The 26,501-nt window shown below is 43.4% G+C and overlaps 1 protein-coding gene across 6 annotated transcripts; it reads right to left on the reverse strand.

Moving 5' to 3' along the window:
* Positions 1–936: 936 nt before the first annotated feature.
* Lins1 (lines homolog 1) lies at positions 937–26,383 on the reverse strand. Of its 6 annotated transcripts, XM_052161058.1 has the most exons (9): positions 26,244–26,383; positions 20,211–20,341; positions 14,383–14,663; positions 8,145–8,647; positions 7,970–8,059; positions 7,222–7,363; positions 5,903–6,490; positions 4,594–4,765; positions 937–1,877 (listed from the first exon to the last, which is right to left on the reverse strand). In XM_052161058.1, the coding sequence occupies exons 4-9, from the start codon at positions 8,541–8,543 to the stop codon at positions 1,004–1,006; spliced, it is 2,265 nt and encodes a 754-aa protein (XP_052017018.1). In that variant the 5' UTR covers positions 8,544–8,647; positions 14,383–14,663; positions 20,211–20,341; positions 26,244–26,383; the 3' UTR covers positions 937–1,003. The 6 variants fall into 6 exon arrangements, with proteins under 6 accessions (XP_052017018.1, XP_052017039.1, XP_052017007.1 ...); XM_052161079.1 differs by lacking the exon at positions 14,383–14,663 and having other exon boundaries at positions 8,145–8,440; XM_052161047.1 differs by lacking the exon at positions 14,383–14,663.
* Positions 26,384–26,501: the final 118 nt, after the last annotated feature.

The raw sequence follows: 26,501 nt of genomic DNA on the forward strand, positions 1-26,501 counted from the left end.
GAGAGGGCTATGGGTAGTGCCACTTGTCTGTAGCCCCAGCTGTGGGGAAGCCAAGGCAAGAAGGCAGCACACAGGAGAGTGAGAATGAGCAAATGGCCCCAAGGCCAGCACTACAAAGCTTCCCTCGCCATTGCAAGGCCTGTAACTAAGACAAAGAAAGTTTAAAAATTCAAGTACACACTGCCAATGCATAGCCTCACCCTCATGTCTCCCTCAACCTCTTAACATCCACACTTCTATTTGACTACTACTCTTTTGGTTTCTAATAGTTAAATTTTCCTCCCTAAGTAAGCATCAAAGTGTTTTGATTACTACCAGCGGTTTGTGCCTTGTGTGTGTGGAGCGTGAGAATGTGTGGGTTTGTGTACCTGTGCCCAAGCCTGTGGGAGAGGAGTAGGACATCGGCAAGCTTCCTCCATCACTCTTGGCTTTTCTGCCTTAAGACAGGGTTTCTTTGAACCCAACTTGAAACTGGCTCTCTGGACAGGCAAACAACTCACAAGGATAAGTATGCGATGTCTCAGATGGGGGGTGGGGGGGTAAGACATGAGTAGTCAATGTCTCGGATCAGGGCAGGGCAAATCAAAGCTACGAGACAATGTTACTCAAACTGGAAAGCTATGCTCAAAACAGGAGAAATTCACCATGGTTGCAAAGGGTGCAGAGCGTGCAGAAATGGAGATGCATCCTGGGTAGGTAGGTGTGCACTGTCCCAGAACATCCCACTGCACATCTTCATTTTAAGCTCCTGGCCTCTTGAGCTCAGAAGATAAATCTTACTTAGTTTAGGCTATAGCATAGGCAGTCATTTGTCACGGTGAACTCCACGGAGTCTGAACTAGCGTAAACTGTCAGCTGCAGCATGGTTGGGCAGCTGACCTGTCACAGGATGCACCTTTCTCAGACACTAGGCGAAGACTCAGAAATCCATCTTGGTAGGTTTTGTTTGTTTTTATTTATCTTAGATAGACAATTTATATAAAGGGAAACAAAGGCTGCGATGTCACCTGGGGCTCATGTTATCACACTTGGCTTCCACGCCTTTCAACAACTTCAGAAGGGCTGCTGGGTTATATGGAAAGAGATTTTTCTCCTGCAAACGGTAAATTGCACCCTGTAGCTCCTCAAGGCATTTCACTGTTCGAAGAAACAATCCCACTTTCCAGACAGTCCCGTCTGGAGCAACTCCACACTTGGCAGAGAAAAGAGACCTGGACTCTGCAGAGAGCAGAGGCCTTGACTGAGACTCTGGGCTACGTTCCTTTTGAGCCTTACATGCCCTAGGTAGGCCCTGGATTTCCCCAGTCATTTCTTGACATAAAGGTGTCTGTTTGCTGTTTGCTGAATGCTCATTGGTGGTTTCTTCCTCAGAAGCTTCGGAGCTGTCATAATCTACCAAACTCCGTGGTGTCTGGGAAGGTGGGCCAGTAGCTGGCACTGAGCGAGTTTCCTGAGGCTTCATGACTTGGCTCTGGGATCCAGAGGAGGCATCAGAAGACCGGGGGAGCCAGGGGCAAGTATTTTCTTCAATAGGAGAAGCCGGAGCATGAGGTACTGTGTGGCTGATGCTTAGGTTGTAGGCAGATGAGGAGACAGTATCATGAACATTTAGTCCACATTGTGATTCCACTGCAGCACAGAACTCACAGGTGGACAGAAAGTGGCCCCAATCTTTCTGCAGTAGTTTTAAATATTTAACAAAATATTCAAGGAAACAGGTTTCTGAGGATATCAAGAAGTCAAGAAGAACCATAGAATCAAATGCTATATTCTTTAAGAAGTATAAGAAGACACAGTGAGGGTTGCAGCCATGCCCATGTGTGGAGCGGACCCATGCTTCCTGTTCTTGGGTCAGACTTGCAGAAGCATCCAATTTTCTGAAAAGGCAGACAAGGGAGTCTCAGGGTGACAGGTCTTTACAAATATGTCTGTGTGTGCACAATTACACACACACACACACACACACACACACACACACACACACACACACACACACCAAAACCAAAAGAAACGTTTGCACACTTACTTGCATATCACTTTAAAAGGAAACAAGTCAAAATAGAATCTGCTCATCACTGGCCAGTTTTAGTTTCTGTGTTCACAAAAGCCTCCTGTCCTTTCTTCTACATCAGAAGCCCCCTCTCCAGGGTGACTCAGTCCATGTTTAAAATGGAACACCGAACTATCTCATCTGTGTAGACATGTGACCCCAGACTGACCAATCAGAACATGGCCTCATGATCCACATTTAATCAGATCCTCCCAGAGACATCTCTCCAGCCTAAGAAAGATTACAACTCTAAGACCGATAAAAAGAAAGCCTGAGGCTGCTGGGGCCAGGTCTGGGGATGAGTCAGGCTGTGAGATCATAAACAGGGAAAAGGATGGATGGTGTGATCTGAGAATACACACACACACACACACACACACACACACACAAAGTTATACCTGATGCCAATTTGATGCCCTTAAAACTCTCAACCAGGTTTCAAAAACTTCTGTTTTTGCCTAAAACAATTGGAATTGAATCTAAATTTACAAGTATGGTGACACTTTTCGTACCCAAGGCATGAAACCCCCCCTCTGAACACTGAGCTAAAGCGAAGGCAGGGAGACTCACAGAAACCAGAGGAGTAAAAAGGCAGTGCTGAGCAGTCAAGGGGCGCGCTTGAACTTTCTATCAGGACTTGACACACACTAGGACTTCTGTTTCTTGAGAAGAACCTTTGAAACACTTACGGATGGGAAGCAGCATTGCTTCCCTCAGCAACTTATCACACACACACACACACACACACACAGAGAGAGAGAGAGAGAGAGAGAGAGAGAGAGACAGACAGACAGACAGACAGACAGACAGAGAGAGTCACACACACAGAGACAGAGAGCCACTGTCAGCTGGTCCTAACGGAGCAGGCACAGGCTGCATTAGCAATCAGTAGTGAGCAAGCCCTTCTGCCAGGCCAAGGGAGAGGGAAATGGAGCAGGTACTTGAGGGCTTTAAAGAAGCAAGACTGGAATCATCAAACAAGGGGTATACATGGTTCCAGCCAAAAATGTGGCAGAGGAAGGCCTTTTTGGGCATCAGTGGGAGGAGTGGCCTTTGGTCAGGTAAAGGCTCAATAGAGGCCCCAACAAAGGGAAATAGATGGGGGGAGGAGGTTGGGGGGGAGGAGGTTGGGGGGGAGGTGAGACTGTGTTGGGTAGAGGGGCATATACATGGAGGCAGGGGGAGGGAAGAGGGGTAGGGAATTGTTGGGGAGGGGGCTTTGGGGAGGGGGAAATTGGGAAAGGTTTTACCATTGGCAATGTAAATGAAGAAGATAATCAAAAAAAAAAAAGAAAAGAAAAAAAAAGCAAGACTGAAATAATGGAAAGGGTCTTCTTTTGGGTTTGTTGAAAGATTACTTTCTTGCTTTTACTAAGGTGTAGTTTCCCTCCTTGTGTTGGCATTTTCCATCTACTATCCTTTGTATCCTTTTAGGGCTGGATTTATAGAAAGATATTGTGTAAATCTGGTTTTGTCAAGGAATATCTTGGTTTCTCCATCTAAGGTAACTGAGAGTTTTGCTGGGTATGGTAGCCTAGGCTGGCATTTGTGTTCTCTTAGGGTCTGTTTGAGGTCTGCCCAGGATCTTCTAGCTTTCACAGTCTCTGGCGAGAAGTCTGGTGTAATTCTGATAGATCTACCTTTATATATTACTTGACCTTTCCCCCTTACTGCTTTTAACAGGGTCCCCAACGGAGGAGCTAGAGAAAGGACCCAAGGAGTTGAAGGGTTTGCAGCCCCATAGGAGGAACAACAATATGAACCAATCAGTACCCCCAGAGCTTCCAGGGACTAAACCACCAATCAAAGAGTACACATGGACCCATGGCTCCAGCTTCATATGTAGCAGAGGATGGCCTTGTTGGACATCAAAGGGAGGAGAGGCCCTTGGTTCTGAGAAGGCTCGATGCCCCAGTGTAGGGGAATGCCAGGACAGGGAAGTAGGAGTGGTGAGCAGGGGGAGGGGGCATAGCTTAGGGGGTTTTCATGGGGGGGGGGTGACCAGGAAAGGGGACAGCATTTGAAATGTAAATAAAGAATATATCTAATAAAATAATTTGTTTTTTAAAAAAGAAAGGGTCAGCATTATCAGGTTCAGAAGTAATTCCCACACTGCTGCAAGGATAGAGTAGAAACACAATAGGGTGCCAGTGTCCCAGCAATGTGTCTTCAGTGGAAGCAGCCCAGGTGTATGAAGTGCAAGTCTGGAAAGTCTCCCGAGATTATATTTGCATTCACTTTGACAAAGCAAAGCACACCAGGTAGAAGCTTAATTCAGACAAGCAGTCTTAGAGGTTTAAAAACATTCTTAACCACCAGCTGAAGTTCAGAAAAGGTACTGCCCTGATCACATAGGCAATACCTGAGTATAATGCAAATAGCATCCATTTTCACACAAGGCAGAGCTGAAACAATAGGAAATCACAAGATAGTCTACCCAAGTAGGGAAAAGAAATAATGTCCCAGACAGAAGCCCACTTTCTGATGTGTGTGTTTCCCAACTCTCTGGCTTGCAGGATCCGAGTTACTAGAAATACACAAACCTGGTCAAGCGAAGGTAGATGCTCAGGGAGGCCTTGGCAGCTTCCAGCATGTCATCGTCCTGCTCTATGAAGACCCTGGACAGCCACTCACACGGGTTGTGCAGTTGGAGAGAGGGCTGGAGGTGAGGCTTTAAGAAGGCCAATAACTCAGACATGAACTTCTGCAGGTCAACTTCAAATGACAGAGATTTCAAAGTTCAGGTAATGCTTATAAATGCACAAATACCATCTTGTCTGTATGCAAATTTATGTATGCATTAGTGTAATTCACACTCTCAGAAAGCCCTAAAGGAGGGAATTTCTGTTTCTCAAATGAAGAAATGAGGACAGCAAAGGTGACTTACAGAAGGGCACACATTTAAAAACATATGGTCAGGGTATCTACCAGCCAAAATCTAGTCACAGTTTATCTAAGAGATAACTATGTGATTTCATGATGACAGCATGTAATGAAACTGAATGGACAACGACCTCTTCCTTGGTGACCACAGCTTCATGTTAACTACAGACCACTAAGTCATAAAAAGAAATAGCTTCAAAATAACAGAAAAATCTTCCTTCCTTTTGCTTGTTAAAGAACCAAAAGAAAGTACAAGTATAGTACGGCAAAAGTCTAGACTTCTGGGAGTCTAACTGCAACTCAAACCTCTGAATTACGTAACAGATGCCACCTAGTGTTATAAACTGTAATGGCGCTAATTAAACATCCTTATGCTACTCAGATCATCCTGAGAGGCCACCACAGCTAAAAACATGCTCTCTTTATAACCTCAGGCTGCCTGCCTGGAGACCTCTACTGTTCATCTCCCCTGGAGCAGTGGAAGGCATGTCCTCTACAGCACCACACTGAAAAGGGCTCTTCTGGGCACTCTCAACATGCACCTTCAAGTTATATGCAAAAAATTCCTTTATCAACAGAGCTTCTCAATAGTGTCGACCTAACTTCTGATTATCAAAATCATAGTTATTAAGTTATTCATAATCAACATGAATAGTCATACTGCTTTTATGAATAATATAATTAACTACGAGCTGATGTTCATTTGCTTAGGAGTAATTCAAAAAACAACTATTTTTGTATTCATTTTCCAACGTATATTAATTGTATATAAAAAGCTGACATGCTTTTTGAAATTCCAGTCTCCTACAGTCCCCTTTACCTTTAAAAAGGTGTTTACTAAGTTTAATCAGGAAAACACAGCTAGATTACTGAAACGATACTAGCCTCAATAGTCATGAGTGACATTCTTAAGTGAATAATTAGTTGTATAGAATTTTGAATTAAAAAAAAATGAGTCTAGAGAACTACCTTTCATTTCTGTTGCTGAGGTACAATTCTGGAACTTGATTTCTAAGGATTTCACTGTAATTAAGCTTGCTGCTCTCAGGGTCACGTGATCAGGACCAGCCCCGAGTCTGCACCCAGGTTGAACTTCATCCCCTCCAAAGCAGGAAGGCTTTCCAGGAACAGTCAGTGCCTTCCACAACCCCAAATGCACAGCCTGCAGAAGTGCATCAGCTAAAGCGAGCATGTCACTGTCCAGAAGATGGTCTGGTGACATCAGGGTGGGCACAGATTCACGGCAGAGGTCTTCGCCCACTTTACATAGAAGGCACTTTTTGATGAGTATAATCAATTTCCTTTTTATAAAAGCTGGAATAGGCCAGGCAAGAATATCTAGAGCATGGGGTTTCAAAAATAACATCCTCTGGCTCCTAAAGTGCAGTTTCAGGTGGATTCTGGAGGCTACAAGAAGCTCAAGCAGCTCCAGAAAGCACATCAGGCTGTTGATTATGTTAGAGGGATTCTGGAAGCTTCCAAAATGCTGAGAAAATAAGGAATTGTAGAATACTTCAAAAGTAATGTCAAAAGGAGTCAAGAGCTGCTTTAGACTTTCTGTAATTATAAAACAGGAGTTATAAGCAACAGGAAAAACAAAGCTTTCTTAAAACAAAACTTTACAGTTTAATTTGTATATATATATATATCACTATATGATATTAAATAGGTTTAAGAGTAGTTACTTCTAATAAGACCAAGTGAGAATACACAGGTTAATATCTAATTACTAAAACTTAATGCATGCTTTATGTATATGGGCAGGTTATACAAGAGACAGTTAATGACTATGTCTTGATTTCTTTTTTAAAAGGCTATCTTCAGTGCTCGAGAGAGAGCTCGTCTGGTGAAGTGCTGGCTGTACAACACGAAGTCCTGGATTAGGATCACTAGCAGCCGTGGGAAAGCCAGATGTGGTGCACAGCTGTAACACCCGAGCTGGGAGGGAGAGCTGGGGGGCAGCCATCCTGGCTCAGCTCATGAGCTCTGGGCTCAGTGAGAGATCTCAGCTCAATAAATATGCTGGGAGCGATGGAGGAAGACACCCAGGACTGACTTCTGCCTCTACAAGCATGCACATGCACACACATCCACACATGCATGCTCACACACCAAACACACACATCACACACCGCTCCAATGTTATGTTCAATAAAAAAATATCCACGATGAGATCGTGGATTTTTCCAAACTTCAAGAGAGATGAGATACAGCATGAATTTTATTCTTCATTATAAATGCAGAGCTCCTGAGAGGGTGGTGATCATTTGTGGCCAGGTCATCTTTACCTGTTCTCCGTGAGTGTGTATCTTTAAAGATCTCTTTTATTACGGCTGTAAGGATCCAGAGGCAATGCACTGCTTCGCCACTCTCAGAGGACTCAGAGAGATGCCTCTGGCAAGAAGTGACCCAGGAATCACTCAACGTTTTCTACAAATGAGAAAAAAGAGGGTAGTTATAATTATTTTGTTCATAATAAATCATCGCACAATACAACATGCAAAATGTTGTTTACTTGTTAGCTTGAAAATAATATGCTAATATTTGACAAAACAAAGAAGGAAAATCTTCCAATATTCTTTAAGGCAGGAAAGGCAACACAGGCTAGAAGTGAAGGATCAAAGAGAACTATGGAAATAGCCACATGTCATTTACTAATGATACAATAGTGCGTCTTTCTTTTCTTTATTCTCGATTCTACTATCTAAATGTTCTACCATAAACATCTTGCATATTCCAAGTGTTATCTTAAGAAAGAAGCAATTGAAGCAGAAAGACAATAGAGCTTGGATCTGCATGTGTGTGCAAGCACAGGTGCGCGCACATGTGTGTGTGTGTGTGTGTGTGTATGTGTGTGCACACGCGCACACGAGGTGGCCTCCACAAGCACTTTCTTCTTTATTTTTTGGGGTAGGATCTTATTTTATTCCTACATTTTTGGCTTTGCATGCTATTGTGGGTGCAAGTATCTCATTAACTCAAGTATGTGAACTTTCAAACACTAAGGGAAATAACTAACGTGCTGGCTTCTCCAACCTTCTCTCTCAGCTGGAAATACAGGAGCGAGGCGAGGCACTTTGCAGCCATGTGGGACAATAATTTATCGGAATTCTGGAGCATGCAGATCTACAGCAAAACAAACACAGTTTGTCACACTGCTGAACCTTAACGACTTTACTTAGTATCTATATCTTTTTAAAAAGTGGCTCACCAATTTGGAATCGAGTTCAACAGACTGCAAAAGGACTTCAGCTAGCTCTCTGTACCCCTCCTTTGCGTGGGTCTCAGGTTCAGCAGACAGTACTCTGCGCAGTACCGTGTCAATCACCGTGAGCTGAAGGAGCTTCACCTCCCAGGCCCTAGTCATCTTGGAAGACTCTTGTGCTTCAGGAAGGACGGCCACCTTGTGGGAGGATGGCCCCCGCTGGCCTGCCAGGCCATGGAGCATGCCACTGACATTACACTGAGGTACGGAGAAGGTTGGACAGCCATCTTGTTCTGAGAGATCTGGGTTGAGATAAAAGATGTAACCATAGACGTCATCTTCAAGGGTGGCTCCAAGAAGTACTTTCCTGTATAACTGATCCAAAATTACTTGGACACCTTCCATTTTGATTTCCAAAATTTATTTCAAAAGAGGGTCAACAGCCACAAGGAGTAAATATTGAAGGCTTAGAAATACAATTGATCTCTAAGATGTTTCCTCAGTGAAGCCTGAAACAAAAAAAGTGATTTATGAGTGTTAAAGCTGTATTACAAGGGAAACAAAACTGTGCTCTTAGGAATCTCAAGTTAGAGATTCAGTGAAGCCTGAAACAAAAAAAGTGATTTATGAGTGTTAAAGCTGTATTACAAGGGAAACAAAACTGTGCTCTTAGGAATCTCAAGTTAGAGATAATAGTAGTTGCTGGACTCTTCAAATGAAAATTATTATTACACTTAAAATTGCAATGATGAAATGTATGTTTTATATGTAAATATAAGAGCATAAAACTCTTTATAGTGTTGTTTTGCTTTTGGTGTGTGTGTGTGTGTGTGTGTGTGTGTGTGTGTGTAAGTGCGTGAGGACGTTTGTGCCTGTGCATGAGTGTGTCTATGCACGCTAGACAAGCACTCTACTTCTGATCTTCAGCCTAGACTTGCCTTTTCATTTTGTTTGGAGGTGGGAACTCTGTAAGCTGCCTACAGCTGTAGGCTGCCCTTGGTCTTACTCGGTAGCTCAAGAAGCCCTTGAACTTGGGATCCTCCTGGTATGTGGGATCGTGGGCTGGCATCACCAAGCCCAGGTGGAAAACAGCAGCTTTCCTGTAATGCTTCATGGCGGCTGCCTCAATTCTCAATCTTGGTACTGTTCAAAGTGGAGCCAGACTCCCTTATATGGGGAGCTGCAAGCACACTCCAGGCTGGTAAGCACCCCTGCCCTCACCCAATCTCTCTCAAACCTTTGCCATCTCCCAGCCAAACACCCCAGCATCACCCACCAGATTCCGGTGACCAGAAAGGTCTGCAGACATTGTTAGATGCCCCAGTTTAAATCCACTAGGGTAAATCAAAATTTTTACTTTCACTTCCAATTTATAGATTAAAACCTGAAGTTACATTGCTATATAGCTATCAATTACTAAGTTCCAACTTAATTTTATATAATATTATATAACAAGATTAAGATCCTTGGTCAGCACTTCTGTAACTGTAAATTTTAGGTGCTATTCCAAGAGAGTCAAGAAGCAAAGGGAAAGAGTCCCCAAATGAGCGGTCTGTACTTGTAACTGGATATGAATTTAGACATTCAGGCTGTTCCAGAATTCTCTGCCATGATGAAGACCAGGGGTGAGATACACACGACCCATTTAAAGTCACACACAGTCAGGCGGTGGTGGCGCATGCCTGTAATCTCAGCACTCTGGGAGGCAGAGGTAGGTGGATTTCTGAGTTCAAAGCCAGCCTGGTCTACAGAGTGAGTTCCAGGACAGCCAGGGCTACACAGAGAAACCCTGTCTCAAAAAAACCAAATCCAAAAAACTAAAGTCACACACAGCTTTTCAAACAGAGAATATGAGCAATCAGTCGATGCCAGAGGGAAAATGCTGCCACTGGGGTAAGCAAAGACAGGCCTGGAAATTCTTCCAAAGGGGCCTCTGGGAATCTATTGGGCTATCTTAAAACACACACACACACACACACACACACACACACACACACACACACACACTATTATAGACAAGCAAAGAATCTTCTCCCTAGGGGGGAAAAGAGGTTTTTTTGTTTTGTTTTTTGCATCTTTTTGTAAACTTATTTTAACACTCCCATTTTCCATATGTTCTTAGTTCTCTTTCTTTAAATAGGTTGTGAGAGCTGCCTCATTCCCTCTCATTAGTTCATGAGTTTTTGTAAAAAGCAAAAAACAAAACAAAACAAAGCAAAAAACAAACCCAACAACAACCAATATACATTTCACATATGCTGTCTTCTTCTTTAGGAAATGTTACTTTTGTTTATGTGTACGGGTGCTTTGCCTGCATATATGTCCATGTGCCATTTCCATACCTGGTGCTCATAGAGGTCAGAAGAGAATGTCAGATCCCCTGAAGCTGAAGTTACTAATGGATACTAGCTGCAGTGAGAAGGGCACCCAAAGACTCGGGCACTTGCATGCTTGGTCAGCAGTAGGTGAAACTGCTTGGGAAGGATTAGGAGGCGTGGATTTGGAGGAGGTGTGTCACTAGGGGTGGGCTTTGAGGTTTCAGAAGCCCATGGCACTGTCAGTTAGCCCTCTCTGCCTCGAGCATGGGGATCGAGGGCTCAGCTACTGCTCCAGTGCCATCCCTGCCCGCTGCCATGTTCCCCAGCATGCCAGCCATGACCCTAATCTTTAGGAACCATGAGTTCCCAAATTAAATGTACTGTTTTACAAGTTGCCTTGGTCATGGTGTCTTTTCATAGCAATGAAATGACAGGAAATGTAGCTGAGACAGTTGCCATGTGGGTGCAGGCAATCAAACCCAGATCGTCTGGAAGAGGAGACAGTGCTCTTCACTACTAGGCCATCTCTCCAGTCCCTGCTGAGCCATCTGTGTAGACCTTAATTTTGTCTTCTTAAAAGACACTCCTTTAAAAAACCCCATGGACTCCTCTTCTCCACCACGTCTCCTATGTAGCTACCCTACCTGCACATGTTTAGTTCCCCTCTTCAGAGGAAAGGTTATGAGGCCAGCATTCACCCTGGGCCTCTCTTCTACAGTGTGGTTCATTCACGGGTCTTGACTTTGTCAATCTCTTTATAAAACTGATGTGTATGGGTGTTTGGCTTGCATGTATGTTTGTGGACCATAAGCATACCTTTCTTACTCTCTTGTTAGTTTGATTGTTTTTCTTTTGTTTTTAGTTTGCTTGGTTGATTGTTCTATGGCAGAGTCCCACTATATAGACCAGGCTGGTCTCAAACTCACAGATACATACCTGCCATTTCCTCAGGAGTTCTGGGGTTACACTTGTGTACCGCCACACCTACCTCAGACTATTATGGTTTTCTTCTTTAGTTCTCTATTTAGCATTTGAGAAATAGAGAACTAAAGTGGAGCAGTTAATATTAACAAACCTATAGATTTTAAATTTATGAACAAAACTTTTGGTTAAGTCTTCTCTGCCATTTTTATCTTTATTTATGAGTACGTGAGTGTCTATGTGGGCTTTTTTTGCACTATATAACTGCATTAACAGCAGATGCCAGAAGAGGACATCAGATTCCCCTGGAGCTGAAGTCACAGCCAGTTGTGAGTGACTAGAAGTCGGTACTGGGAACTGAACTCAGGTCCACTGCAACAGTAGCAAGCATTCTTAGCTACCAAGCAATCTTTCCAACCTCTGAACACTATCTTCAAGCTGTGGTGTGTATTCCCTAGAATTTATCCACATTATGGTAGCTTTGTTCCATTACACACTGCTGAACTTTTCTGTACCCACATAAGCAGCAACAGATAAGAAGTTCCGTAACCCGCTGTAATGCTAACACACGGCTAACCAGAAAGGGCTGTCTTGTGTCTGTGTGTCCAGATGGGACTGACCTCCACCATGCATATCCTTTTCCCCTCTTTTGGAGATGGATTTTGCTAAGTTGCACAGGCTGGCCTTGAGTATTATCTTCATTCCTCAGCCACAAAATTCACCAGAACTACAGGGTCCCATCACCTTTCTTCCCTTGGCCATCCTCTTTGAGAGGTTTCCTGTAAGAGAACACTCTCCGAACTGCAATGGCCTGAATAAAATCAGCTGTTGGCATATTTTTCCAGTTATAGGTCAGAAATTGGCCTTCATATTATATTTCAAAGTCTAAATCCCTTTTCATTAACTTTTTTTCTTAGTAGTACTGATACTTAGACTATTAGGCTTTAACTATTATCATACACTCATCTCTTATCATTAAGAACTTCAGCAACAAATGCATTTTCATTTCAGTGTTATACATAGCAACAGAAATACTGCAAACACTGTTGCTATCACCTCACACTTTACTAAGTGAGAATGAAGTCTCTACTTAGTCCTTGGTCATTCTTCACAACCATCCTCTCAGGGAGCAGATTAAAGTCAATGTCAATGAATATCAATCAGAATGGGGGTCAAGTTAAGGCAGCTTGTTTTCTTCTCATGGTAGGACCCAGCCTCTATAGTAGGAATGAATCTAAGAAATCAGACTAAGCTTGTACAGTTTAAATGAAATATTTAAGTGTCTGTTCGAATGGTGGGCACACTCATTCAAAATACCGCTGTCCTTTGCCACAGGTGCCTTCTGCTAAGCCTAATGGTAGAATTCAGTCCCTGGATCCTCCAGGTAGAAAGAGAGAACTGACTCCCACAAGCTGTATTCTGATATCCATGTGTAGTATGAATGTACATGAACAAATACAAATACATACAGACAACAATAATACATATTTGGTTGGAAAATGGAGCTCAGGAGTAGAGCATTTACCGTGTATGAATGAGGTCTTCCTAGGTTCTACTCCCCAGCATATTCAGATGGGCTTTTTACAGACAGAAAATAGCAAAACAAAAAGAAGATATAACAAATATTCAGGGCCCAGCAGGAAAGAACAGATTAAAGGGCAGGGTGCTTCTCCTGGGACCTACCATAAAACTTCAATTGTACTTCAATCATAATTCATTGTGATCAAAATAAACAAATGAACAAAAAATATAGCATTGAAATAGAAAACTACTCAAGAAAAATTTCCTGCCTTGACCCAGAAAAAAAAATGCTGTATTAAAGGGAAAAAAAATCTGAAAAAGTAGACTAAGGAATCAACCGGCCATGCTGTGTCACTCAAGTGGTTGTCCATGGGTTTGCTCACTGCAAACTGGAATGTCACGTTGGCCTGGAGAGAGATGTCCATTCTGAAGCCATGCCTATCAAAATGTGGTCAAAGCTAGCTGTCTAGTATGGGAGCCTCTGTATGTGAGGCTGTGAAATACCTCTATGGAGTCCAAAAGGGAAGCTACCCACTCTGGAAAAAGAATATTGGAGATGTCTAATCATAACATGGACATAAAACCTGAAATTAATCCGTACATGATATGCACTGACATTGTTACATTTTTCTGATGTAAAAAAAAATTATCTTTTTAGAAAAAATGTAATATAAAGTCTTGACCTCTTGTCAAAGAATATATAGTATACAAAAACATCTTCCAACAACCTCTTCTGGAAACATGGTACATAAAACAAAATTTGAAGCCCTAGACTCAAACAAAATTAAAGTATTTGCTTTCTAAAAAAATCCTATGAAGAAGCCAAGACTATAGCTCAGTAGTAGAGTCCATGATCAATACGCATGAGGTTCTAGGTTCAATCCATGGTAGAGAGGGAAAGGAAGAAAGAAAATAAACAAAGGTACTTGTCTTAGTTAGGGTTTCCATTGCTGTGAAGAGACACTGTGACCAAGGCAACTCTTATGAGGGCCATCTAATAGGGCTAGCTTACAAATTCAGAGATTCAGTCCATTATCATCATGGTGGGAAGCATGGCAGCATCCAGGCAGGCGTGGTGGCAGAGGAGCTGAGAGTTCTATATCTTGATCTGAAGGCAGCCGGGAGAAGACTGACTTCCAGTCAGCTATAAGGAGAGTCTCAAAGCCCATCTCCACAGTGACACACTTCCTCCTAAGAAGGCCACACCTCCTAATAGTGCCACCCCCTAAACCAAGCATATTTAAATCACCATAGGTACAAAGAGGTAGTATCATAAAAACACAAAAATCAGAACTGATTATAATTCTATAACACTCTACTTGGAATGCCCATTCTTCTAATGAAACCAGATGGCTCTGGAGTCAGTTCATAACTAACAGTCTTCAAACTGACATTGGGTGTTATCAGTTACCCAGAAACAGAAGGTGGTCCCTAGCAGCCTTACCACCCCAGCAAATGGGAATCAGAAATTCGCCGGAGCTCACCTATCTTGGAATCTGCAGAGGCCAGAGGGCTAAGCAGGTTCAGATACAGAAAGGAGGACGCAGAAACGAGTTGACTTTGTTGCTGATGAACACTGTACAGAACTGTTTTGAGTCACAGAAGGGTGTCACACGGGAGCTGCTGCCCATGGTCCCCAAGGTGTCGCCTAGTCATGAGTGCAGAGCTGGGACTGGCTGCATGAAGATCACTTCAGTGTCTGTCTGTCCTCAGCAGCCATTTGCTTCCTCAGTCCCCTCACTCACTCACCAGCGCTGGACTCTCTCTGCAGAACAGAGGGGGAAATGCAGTTGTGATGCAGAAGAAAGAGCCAGACAGAAGCCAGTCTTGAAGTGGAAGGCGACCCCGAGGAGGAATCCTATGCACACTGCCAGGAGGCTGGTACTGCACATTTACAAGCCAAGGCTGCAAGCTGACCCGAACAAGGACTATCCCTGAGCAAGAGGCTTCAGGGAGCCCTGGAGAAGCCTTCCTGGGGGACAACAGTGCCCACCAATGCCTCTTTCTGGGCCAGCATGGTTGCCACCCATAGCTATTTTACCTGACCTTTTAATCCGAGTTGCTGAGAGTGTTCACTAAAGAGATAGAAACGTTAGCTTTGAGACAGATCACACAACTGCACTTAGGTAAGATAACGTTCCAAAAAAGTTCAAGGACTCTATAACCCAGGGCTATCAGTGTCCTCTGTTCTAGCTACCTTTGGCAAGTGACTGTTCTCCTACCACAACAGGAAACAAACAAAAACATGAAAGAACAACAAAAATAACTATAAAGAAAACCACGCTCAGAATAGCTGCAATAATAACCAGAGGCAGCAGATGCTGGCAGAGATGTGTAGGAACTGCGTCCCACTATAACAGCTAGTCTGTAAATTAATCTGGCAGCTTCTCCAAAGTGGAGCATCTAGTTACCAGATGACCCAACAACTGGGGAGCTGGCATTCATGCCAGGAAAATAAAGTCACTCACACAAAAACTTGCTCAAGATGTCCTTCACTGGGTGTGTGGAATCAAAGTGGGGGAGCCACACCATCATCAACTAAACCTGTTACTCCCTGAGCTGCCTTAGAGGGCTCAGGTGGGGGAAGGGGGCAATCTTAGAAGCTCTGTAGTACTGCTGCTATTCCTAAAAGTCAAATGGGCATCCTAATACAGACAGAAATCAGCCTCCAGCTGAGGGCTCTGCCTCCTTAGTGGGTGGGGCGATGAAGGATAACAGGAGGCATGCCAGTGCTAACAAAACCACACAGAACTAGGCAAACATTCAAATAAATGCATTACAGATAAAGAGGGAAATCTGAGGGGGACAGGCAGGTTGTGTCAATCAAGATCCTGGGCTGTGTTGAGCAAGATGCTACCCTTGGGAAAAATCAGGAAAAGCTACATAGGGTCTTGCTATGTTTTCTTTAAACTGCTTGTGACTCTACAATGACCTTAAAGAAAAAAATATTTATTAAAATGAACCATTAATTTTAGCTAAATAAATAAACAGCACGTGTCTATAATCCCATCTACTCAGAAGGCTGAGGCAGGAAGGTGGAGTTCAAGGCCTCTCTGGGACACTTAGGGTGGCCCTGCCTCAAAAGCAGGAGGGAAGACTGGAAATCAGTTCCCCAGGCTCTAACAGACATCCTTCTAAGGGACAAAGGTTCAAGGCAATTGATGTGCAACTTTCGAAAAGGGATAAAGGACTTCCTGAGAAGGTGACCACAAAAGCCATCAGAGCAGCAGCAGGCTCCTCTTTCCCACCCCAGTCTTAGGCTACCACAGTAAAATGTCCCAAGGAGCTGTCCAAAATGGTGACTCCTGTCAAAAAATGGCCACACCACAGAACCTCCTCAGCCTGGAGCCCTCACAGGACTTGTCCAAGGTGGTGCACTGCCTTTCCTGCCCCTCAAGAGCTGTCAGCACCTAGCCTGCCTCACCCTACTGGTGCACAAGGAGCTGTCCATGGTGGCAATACCTTTCCTGCCTCAGCCTACAGCTTTTGTTAGATGCCATTGCAGGAGCTGTTCTATAAAAGCTGTCCACAGTTTCAGCACCTCCTCTCCAGTATCTTTCCCTCTCCCCACCCCTACTTCATTAAAGAATTTCATATAATATATATGCCTCCTATACATGAGGAATTTGCTCATAGCCAAGAAATGGGTTGGTGAGGCTCATGCCTATAACCCTTGGTTAGATTTTCTGCCAACTTGGCTTAGGCTAGAGTCATCAGAGTAAAGAGAGTTTCAATTGAAATTCTTAGGCAAATGGATGGAGCTGGAGAACATCATACTAAGTGAGGTAACCCAGTCTCAAAAGATGAATCATGGTATGCACTCACTAATAAGTAGATATTAGCCTGGAAAACTAGAATACCCAAAACATAATCCACACATCAAATGAGGTACAAGAAGAACAGCGGAGTGGCCCCTGGTTCTGGAAGGACTCAGTGTAGCAGTATAGGGCAAAACCAAACAGGGAAGTGGGAAGGGGTAGGTGGGAGAATAGGGGGAGGAAAGGGGGCTTATGTGAATTTCGGGGAGTGGGGGACCAGGAAAGGGGAAATGATTTGAAATGTAAATAAAAAATATACTGAATGAAATAAAAAAAAGAAATTAAAAAAGAAAAAAGAAAATACCGCTATAAGGATGGCCTGTAGGCAAGTCTGTGGAGTACTATCCTGATTGATTGATTGATTGATGAAAGAGAGCTCAGCTCAGTGTGGGCAAGGCCACCCTGGGAAGGTGGTCTAGAGAGTAAAGGAAAGCAGGTTGAGCTATCCATGGAAAGCCAGCCGGGAAGCAGCATTCCTTTGTGGTCTCTGCTTTAATTCCTACCTCCAGGTTCCTGCCCTGACTTCCCATCACCCTGACTGCCAGTATAAGAGTCTGAAACAAACTCTTCCCTCTCCAAGTTGCTTTTGGTCATGGTGCTTATCACAGCAATAGAAACCAAACTAAGACACTACGAAAGTCATTCCCAGGGAAGATGCCGTTTTCAAACAGACCCTAATTGAACTTATCAAGATAAGGATCTAGACAGAGGAGTCATAATTACCTGTGTCCCTGCTTAATAGAAGGTATGACAAAGGCTGGCCTCAAGAAAGCCTATTAATTACACCAAGTTGAAAGAAGTAAAACAGGCCCACTGAGACCTCAGCCTTGCTTCATTCCAGATTGGCCATGAGGATCTTGGATGGAGGGAGTCTCAAAGGCCTTGCCATTCTCAAGGTCCATTTTGCCAGCCAAGTTTCCTTGAATATATGACAAAAACTTGTCTCAATTTACTAGGTATAGCATTTCCTTTAAGATATTTATGATTGGGATGAGGCTTCAGAGACCAAGAAGGAGAGACAATGTGACAAACAGGCCCAGTACAGGAGAACAATCATAGATCATGCCTATGATAGGGCAGCCCTGGTACCCTCCTGTCACAGCCCAATCCAACATGCTAAAGTCCATGTTCATTAAAACTTTCTCTCTTGGCTCACAAGAGCCCTCACTGGGCTGTTAGGACTGCTGTCGAGTAGAACACATTATTCAAAACTGTCAAAATCCATGTGCCCACCACGTGGGTTGCCTTTAGCTGTAATTGTGGGACACTGAAAATGGAACTACTGCTTTTTGCTCAGGAGGAGGGGTCATTTCAACAACAGCATACATAGGTAGTATAGTCAGGGGACTGGCAGTTAACTTCTGACTCTGCTCCTTTATTATAAGCCGACTGTAGAAAGGAGCCATCTTGAGCTAGACTGACAGGGCCCAGAGGCTATACGGACTCCCAGTCAGTCCCTATGAAAGCGCCCTGAATGGCAGTCTGGTTGTCAGGAGCTGGAGTCAGGAGGCCTGCAGCATTTACTATAGATTTGAACTTTCCTGGATAGCTGCTGTTGGAACTCTCCAAAGCCAAACTTTTCTAATGTACCACACAGATTTGGAATGAGCATTAGAACAGTTTTTGAGGCAGAATATGGCTCAGAGGTAGAGCATTTGTCTGGTATGTGTGAGGTCCTGAGTTGTAACTCCATGTGAGAACCTGGGTTCTAGCCCCAGGACCACCACCCCTCATTTTAGTACCAGAAGAATCTTGAATATCATCTAGACAATGTTCTCAAATTCTAGCATCAGAATTTCCCAGAAGGCTTGCTAGAAAGTGGGCAACATACTCACTCCTCCACCCCCGATTCTGATTCTGTGCATTTGGGAAGAACTAAGAATTGGATCAAAAGATGACACTAAAACTTTCTGCACAATCTATTTGATTTTACAGGTAAGAAAGTTGAGTTCTCTGGCTTCATATCACATCGAGCTAAGCATTTTCTAGAAGTGGAACATTTTATTAATATTAAAAGTGTTGGTCTTCTGCTCTTAATTGCTGAAGTGATTAAGCAGTCCTTCAGGAGTCAATCTTTATGGGAAAGATTCGCTGCTCTTTAGCCCCGTCTGCCCTGTTCGCTGGGTCAGTGAGACCAGCATCACAATGTGGTTTCTCTGCTCACCCCTATCCCTTTCTGCCGGCTGGACTGCAGGACAAGGGTGTCACTGGGTATCTGTGTCTAATGTGGCCTGATGCATCATTCTCAGGTCCCTACACAGTCCCATCCACAACAGTGCCTCTCACCACCCAGAGCACAAGCTAGCATTTCTTCTACTATTGACTGCTTTAGAGGACAGATATGGCTTACAGAGCAGTGGTCATACAGGGAAGACATCACAAATTACTAGGAAAAATTCCCAAGACCCAGATTCTATAGAGACCAACTAAACTAGTTGCTACATTTGGGGTTGGAACTTCCTTCTTCCAATGAGGTATTAAGATTTATTTGTGTATTTAACCACTGAAAACAAACAAAAAGCCCATGTTGCTTTATATTTAAGACCCATTTTTTAATGAGTAAACCAAACTCTGCACACATGCGTGCATGTGCGGGCACACAGATTTGTGTGTGTATGTGCATATGCTACATGTGTTCACCAGGTGCCTGCAGAGGTCAGAAGAGGATATCAGGTCTCATGGAGCTGACATTAGAGGTAGTTGTGAAGGTGCCAGGAACTGAACTTGGGTTCTTTAAGGAACACTGTGTGTACTTAAGGAGAAAGCTGGGGGTGAGGGCAGGGGTTATGGTAAGGATGGGGTTGCATATGTTTGTAACCCTAGCACTGGAGATGAGAGTATTTCTGAGGTACACTGGCCAGCCAGCCTAGCCTAACTGGTGAGCTTCAAGCCAATGAAGGATCCTGACTCAAATGAGGATTACGTTGTTTCTGAAACCCAAGGTTGTCCTGTGGCCTTCATCCACATGAGCACATGGTATAAACCCACGCATATGTAACCACATATACATGTATATACACACACACACACACACACACACACACACACTGGCTTCTGCAGGCCACTTGACTGAAAGATTACACAAGGATAGTCAAACAAAGCTGTTGGTTCCTGTGACCACTGTTTCAAGGACAGAAAGCCCATCATTAAGATATCAAGGTGAGGTTTCTCATGAAGTTTCTCAGGACCAAGTTTTGTCCAGCAGGAACTGGAGATCAGTGCAGTGGATTTGTGGATTATCTGCTGAAGGAAGATCCTGGGGTTGCCTCCCTGCTTCTGCTAACAGTTTGTAGGGAGAACAACATGCCTGACTTGGCTGCTGTGTAGACATGCTGTCCCCAGTGAAGTCATCGCTTAAAAACAAATTTTAAAATATGTAATCTTGTTTAAATTGGATTTGAGTAATAAAAGACAGGTGGTGTTCTGAACAATAACAGAAACAAGATTTTAAAGCAACAACTAGATTGGCTACAGAACTAGGAAAGCCAGCTCACCGGTAACAGAGCAAGGGACGGAGAAGCTTCTTTACCACATCTGGTCAGTTGAGGTCACCTACGGAAAGAGCTCTGTGTTCCTGCCACATCCCTGGACTGTCCGGTTCCCAAGCGAAAGTCACTTCTGAAAACTGTGAATGATGAAAAGGAGCAAAGATGAGTTCCTCTTACTAATACCATTTAATAGCTCAGGCTGGAGAGATGGCGCTTGATGCTCTTGAGGAGAACTTAAATTCAAAACCCGTGTGGTGGCTCATAGCACTCTGTAACTCCAGGTCCCGGGTATCTGACACCTTCTGGCCTCCTCAGGCACCAGCACACATGTGGTGCACAGACATACATGCAAACACTCATTCCCAGACGACAGAAACAGATCTTACAAGAAAAAGCACTATTCTGAAACCCTACCCACTTTTTCCATCAAAGTAAGAAAACATCTCAAAGGCATGACTTTCATATCAGTGAGATAAAAGTGCTCCCAGGAAGGCCATTAGCCTTCGATGCATGTGGGACTCATTCAGCTATTTAAGAACTGGGCCTAATACGATCCTGTGCAGGAATATCACTTACACTAAAAAGCAAGATAGGCCTTACTACTAGGAACTAGAAAGACCAGTTATTATTTTTTATTTTTCAAATAAAACTTAAATATATGCAGCTATTTTATCTTTTAAAAAACCGTGAACATTTAAAACATAGTAAATAATCAACATTAAAATATTTTGCCCATATTGACACTATAAATATAGTGTTACAATAAGTCAATGTATTATAATGTATATTATACCAGTATATATGTTATACCAATATCTCTTGTACTAAAAAATAAAATTAAAAAGGGCTGGCGAGACAGCTCAGCAAGTGAAGGAGCTTTCTTCCAAAGGCTAACTACTGAGTTTATCCCTGAGACCTACGGGATGGAAAGAGAGAAGCAACTGTTGAAAGTTATCCTCCATACGCATGCATACATGCACAAAAGAAATAAATATAAAAAAGTATCTTTTTAAACTAACAACCAAGCTATGGGAAGATAAAAAAAATCATGTAATTAAATCAGTGCTTTTAAATATAGTCTTGATTTTGGGGATCAGAATCATTGCATTGCATTTGTATGCAAATATTGCCCTTATTCTCATATAAACAAAATGGTGAAAAAAAGGTATTTATATAGATGCTTAACTGAGAATATGCATGGCATTGACTAATTTAAATTCACTCTTTGTAACAGAGTGCTAACATTTTTCAGTTTTGTAACATTTAGCCTTTGGTCATTTGAGCAAAATTTTAAAATATTTCTTAAATAAATAATAATTCTGCAGTCTAAGGCTGGGGTGTAGCTCAGTGATGGGATAGATCCCCAAGGCAACAAAAGCAGACCAAAGACAAACCACCTCCAACTGCTCCAAAGCCCCATTCTCTAAACTGCCTTTCAAGTCAAAGAATTCCAATAAAAGAATTAAAATCTGATAGCCAAAATCAACAAAGCAAGTCGTGCTCTCCAGTAGCACACCCTGTGAAACTCTGGCTATCTGATGTTCTTTCTGTTATCTCTACATTGCTTGAAAAATTGTTGGAACGCAGATGTGGAGTTCTAGCTGGAAGGTGGCCGAGCTGTCCATGCGGAAAGAGCACAGTGACCCTCCCAAAGGTGCAGCAGATCTTCCAGTCTCAGAAGCAGAGGCGGTATCTGGCCCGAGCTGTGTGTGCGCCGAAGCTATGCTCTCCCTGCCTTTCACACACAGACTCCTTTCCTCCTCTCTCTCCTTCCTTTCCTTCTTTGTGGACTTTGAAACTGCCTGGTTTTATACTTAGCAAATGTTCTACAACTAACTTGTAAATTACATCTGAATGGTTAAAAAAAAAAACACTTTAATGTCTGTAAAGATCTAAAAGATTTTTTTAATCAATGACTCATAAATTAGGCAACAATCTCCTTTAATTCTCTTTCCCCTTTTTCTTTTTCCTACAGTGCACAGGATTAAGCCCAATGTGTTGAACATGCTAGGCAAGTACTCTACCCTTGAGCCAATCTCCAGACATCATATAAAGATAAAGAAGAGACTAAGGAGTTGGACAGTGGAGCTGTGCTCTACAGGCTGAACAAGCAAAGCAGAGTATAAAGGGTGCTCACTTCCGCTCAGTGTCCTCCAGGAATGACAGGACATCCTTCCACGCTGGCTCAAGCACAGTGGGCCCTGATGGAGTTTAATTTGATTACTAATACTTAGTACAACTGGCCACTCTGGTTTAGCTGGGTTGGTCGGACGAGCCTGGTGTAAAGCAAAGGCCTCTGATATGTTTCCCTCACGTATTATGAGTGGTACACCACAGCAAGGAAATCCTAAAAGTCCCGGAGTAGAGTGCTTCCTTTCATTTTCAAATATAGAGTGAAAAGATCCAAAGTTACCAAAACATACCATTGACCAGTCCTTGACAATTAGAACTGGATTCTAACTGTAAGTCCTTTTAAAAGAGAACTGGGTTCTAACTGTAAATCTTTTTAAAGAGTCATATCAAGATTTGAATTCATAAAAGGATAACTAGAAGGAAGCACCAAAGATAAAACTGATGATTAAAAGGCTTTAGAAAATATGTGGAGTCTTTCCAAATAGTTTGTTGCAGGTTTTGTGTTTGCTTGTTGTTAGATTCTGAACCTGCTTAGAGTCGCACCTATTCCTCTGAATATGCATTTATATAGCTCTAGGTTCTACGGATATTTGATCTAAATTAATAGCCAGAAGTGTTTGAAAACTTCTTGTAGAGCAACCTGCTTATTTGGGAAACTAAACTTAAACATTTTCTAATCTAAGTAAACAGTTATTAAAGATGTTCTCCTAGGCCGGCATGATGGCTGAGTTCAGTACCTGGGACTCACAGAGTGGAAGGAGAGACCAGCCCGCGAGCAGTCTTCGGACCTTCGCACATGCACAGTGGGGATGCACATGCCCACATATACACATTAAATAAGTAAGTGTAAAACATATAAAGATGTTCTGAGAACTTACATTTTCTGAAAAGCTTTATACTGATGGAGGGAAAGCAGCCTGTGGGGCTCACTGAAGGTAATGGTGACTTCATCATTTACCCATATTGGTCAGATGCCTTCATGCTGGGGATGTTAAAATAAACCTACTCTTCCCTAGAACTTTCATACTTTCTTTCCACTAAAATTTTATCAATTGTCCTCCTGGCCAAAGGGACAGATTCTCTAAAGAAAATGTAAGCCTAATACATATAGAAAATAACTGCAGGTTTTCCATTTTAAAAATACCTGCCTTTTCTAAAAGCACACTGAGTCTTGACAAGGCCTCACCATGTCCAGAAAGTCCTTCTCCATCACCCTGTCTGAATCCTCTTTCCCTCCTGGTCTCTCATTGTCAGGACTTCTCAGAGTTCAGCCCTCCCCATCTCCTCTTGCAGAATAATCCCATGAACTTTTATGTCCTCAACTTTACTTTTATAAGTTAGGGTTTAGTTTCTTTCTGGGCTATGTAAGTATACTCACTGACTTATCATGAGGCTACATTCCAATAAGCACACCTTAGGTAGGTAGTAAGAAAACCTACTTATTATAACCTAACTTACTGACAATGTCTACAACACTCACATTAGCTTACAGGTGGGCAAACTTCATTTAGTACAAACCTATTTTATAAAAGTACGGAATCTCTCGTGTCCACTGTTGAATGCTGTGAGAACCCACAGCTGTATGTGTAGAGGAGACGTATCAAGGCCTTCTATAGACATGGGGGAGAGGGATGTAAAAACACCACAGACCAACAAATCTGGTAACACAGCACACCCCAGAACACTGCCTGGTTTTCCTGATGGTGCAGCTGCTTGGGAGCGGTGGCTAGCTGCCTCTGCCCAGCATCTTGAGAAAGAGGGTGTCTTAGTCAGGGCTTCTATTCCTGCGCAAACATCATGACCAAGAAGCAAGTTGGGGAGAAAAGGGTTTATTGAGCTTATACTTTCCACACTGCTGTTCATCACCAAAGGAGGTCAGGACTGGAACTCAAGCAGGTCAGGAAGCAGGAGCTGATGCAGAGGCCATGGAGAGATGTTCCTTACTGGCTTACTTCCCCTGGCTTGCTCAGCCTGCTCTCTTATAGAACCCAGGACTACCAGCCCAGGGATGGCACAATGGGCCCTCCCCCCTTGAACACCAACTGAGAAAACGCCTCACTGCTCCATCTCATGGAGGCCCTTCCCCAACTGAAGCTCCTTTCTCTGTGCTAACTCCAGCCAGCGTCAAGTTGACACACACAACCAGCCAGTACAGAGGGGAAAAATTACATTTTAAAATGTGGTTGTTTGGCTTCCACTGAATACTAACTTTGAGTCTTCAAGGAAGACCCCACATGCCTCCTGCAGAACTCTACCTGGAGAGGGAATACCCATAAACATTTATCCTTCATCAACTCAACTCATTCCATGCCCTTCAAACTCACTTTTTACTGCACCTCCTTCTCCTCAGCTCAGCGAATAGGACCCACATCAGCTACAGTGAACCATTTCTGCCCTCAACATAGACAACAGATCCCTTCCTAAGCAGTTGCATCTTGGCTTATAGTACACCTATCCACAGTCTGAAAAATCTTTCTATTTTTCTTAGGATGATGTCCCAAACTCCAACAACATATGGTCTTGCAGGGCCTTTAAGATCTGCCTGTCTCTATTTCTGTGCCCACAAGCTAATAATCTGTATACTTTTCTGAGGCCCGCAAAGACTTCTGCAATTAGAAGATGCCCAGGCATTCACTAAGCCCTTTTTCTGAGGAAATCATATTCAGTTGTCTTTCATCTACTCTTACTTACCTTTTGACTCGGAATCTACTAACCCCTAGAAACACTGTATATATTCAAGTCAGGACTAGACAGCCCCGCCCAATACTCCCTGTTAAAACCATAATATTATTGTCTTCAATATATTTCAGTTTTGGTACCATACCACACCCCAAGTCCTGCCAATACCTTTCCTAGGAATGAGTGAACTTTGTCCACATTAGAGGTGACTCCTGTGGAAGACACCAAAGGAATAAATTTTAAATGTCTGAATAACAGCCTAGAAGAAAAGACCCAAAGGCACACTGAACACTGACTCCCATCTGCAACAAAATATCTCAATAGGTTACATCATTCCCAATAATCCAATTCTCCGTAACAGCTTTCTATATTAAGTGATCAATGCAAAACATAGAAACTGGACTCATTGCAGAACCTATACATTCCTGCAAAATCTGCAGCCTGTCTATGCCCCCTAATCTCATTTCCATCTTTCTCCCCCTTACTCAGCCACAGTTCCCCTAAACTTATTCCAGTAGCAAAGGCTTTGCACTTCTGATTAACTGCCAGTAAAGGTCTTCCCTCAGATCTTTGTTTGGCTAGTTTTTTATTTATTTATTTATTTATTTATTTATTGCCATTCACAGCGTGCAAATGTCATTCTCTGGGAGACCTGGCTAACAATCTAAGAGTCCAATGCATTCTAGTCAAACTGTATTCCATTACTTTGTGGGTTTTTTGTTTTTGTTTCCCTAATCATTCTGCAGTTTCATCTTCTCTTGTTAAGATAAAAGAAAAAAAAAGAAAGAAAAAAGAAAAAGAAAAGAAAGAAAAGTTCACAAAGTCTCCCCAACAAGTATCAACGCAGTAAACACTTGCTAAAAGACTCAATGCATTTAAACAATGTATCAATGTGCCCACTTTGCATGCCCCTCCCCCCCACCGGCTCTTTTCATTCACAGGAAACCGCGAGGGTCGCAATCCTCGCAGGAAAGCCCTGGAACCCGCCTCGCGATCCCGAAGAGCTTGCTCTCTCGCAGGCTGGGCGAGGCGAAGCCTGGAAGTTAACCGGGTCTCAGAGACCGACAGATGCACCAAACATCCGCCACTCGCTTCCAAGAAGCACCGCGGAACGGCGGCGAGTAGGGGCCCTCCTCGCCTGCCCTCGGGCCAGTCGCCTCGCCCGTTGCTCAGCCTGCCACCCACACGTCGCTCCAGCCACCCAGCTCAACCTGGACTCGTGGTTACCTGGCTACCATCCGCCCGGGCCACGCAGCCATCGCCCGGACACTCGTGCCCACAGCTGCCCACTCCGGGCCACCGTACTCCACTGAAGGCCTCGCCGGCCCCTCCCTCAGCAGGCGTAGAAGCCCCATTCGTAGTACAGTGTCTCCTAGCAACCGCTTCGAGTCTCCAGGCCGGGGGTGGAGCCTCGAAAACCGCCGCGGGGAAGCGGAGGGACAAAGTGAGAGTGACCAATCGGAGACAAGTCCCAGCCTCTACCAG

The sequence above is a fragment of the Apodemus sylvaticus genome, chromosome 1, assembly GCF_947179515.1.
Source record: "Apodemus sylvaticus chromosome 1, mApoSyl1.1, whole genome shotgun sequence".
Lineage (NCBI taxonomy): Eukaryota > Metazoa > Chordata > Mammalia > Rodentia > Muridae > Apodemus > Apodemus sylvaticus.

Excerpts from the sequence above, each read along its gene's own strand:
- Lins1 (XM_052161069.1), bottom strand. The coding sequence starts at position 8,543 with ATGGAAGGTGTCCAAGTAATTTTGGATCAGTTATACAGGAAAGTACTT. Across the intron at positions 6,491-7,221 it reads TACACACTCACGGAGAACAG|AAAGTCTAAAGCAGCTCTTG; the intron begins GTAAAGATGACC and ends TTATAATTACAG. Across the intron at positions 1,878-4,593 it reads ATCTACCTTCGCTTGACCAG|AAAATTGGATGCTTCTGCAA; the intron begins GTTTGTGTATTT and ends CTGCCTTTTCAG.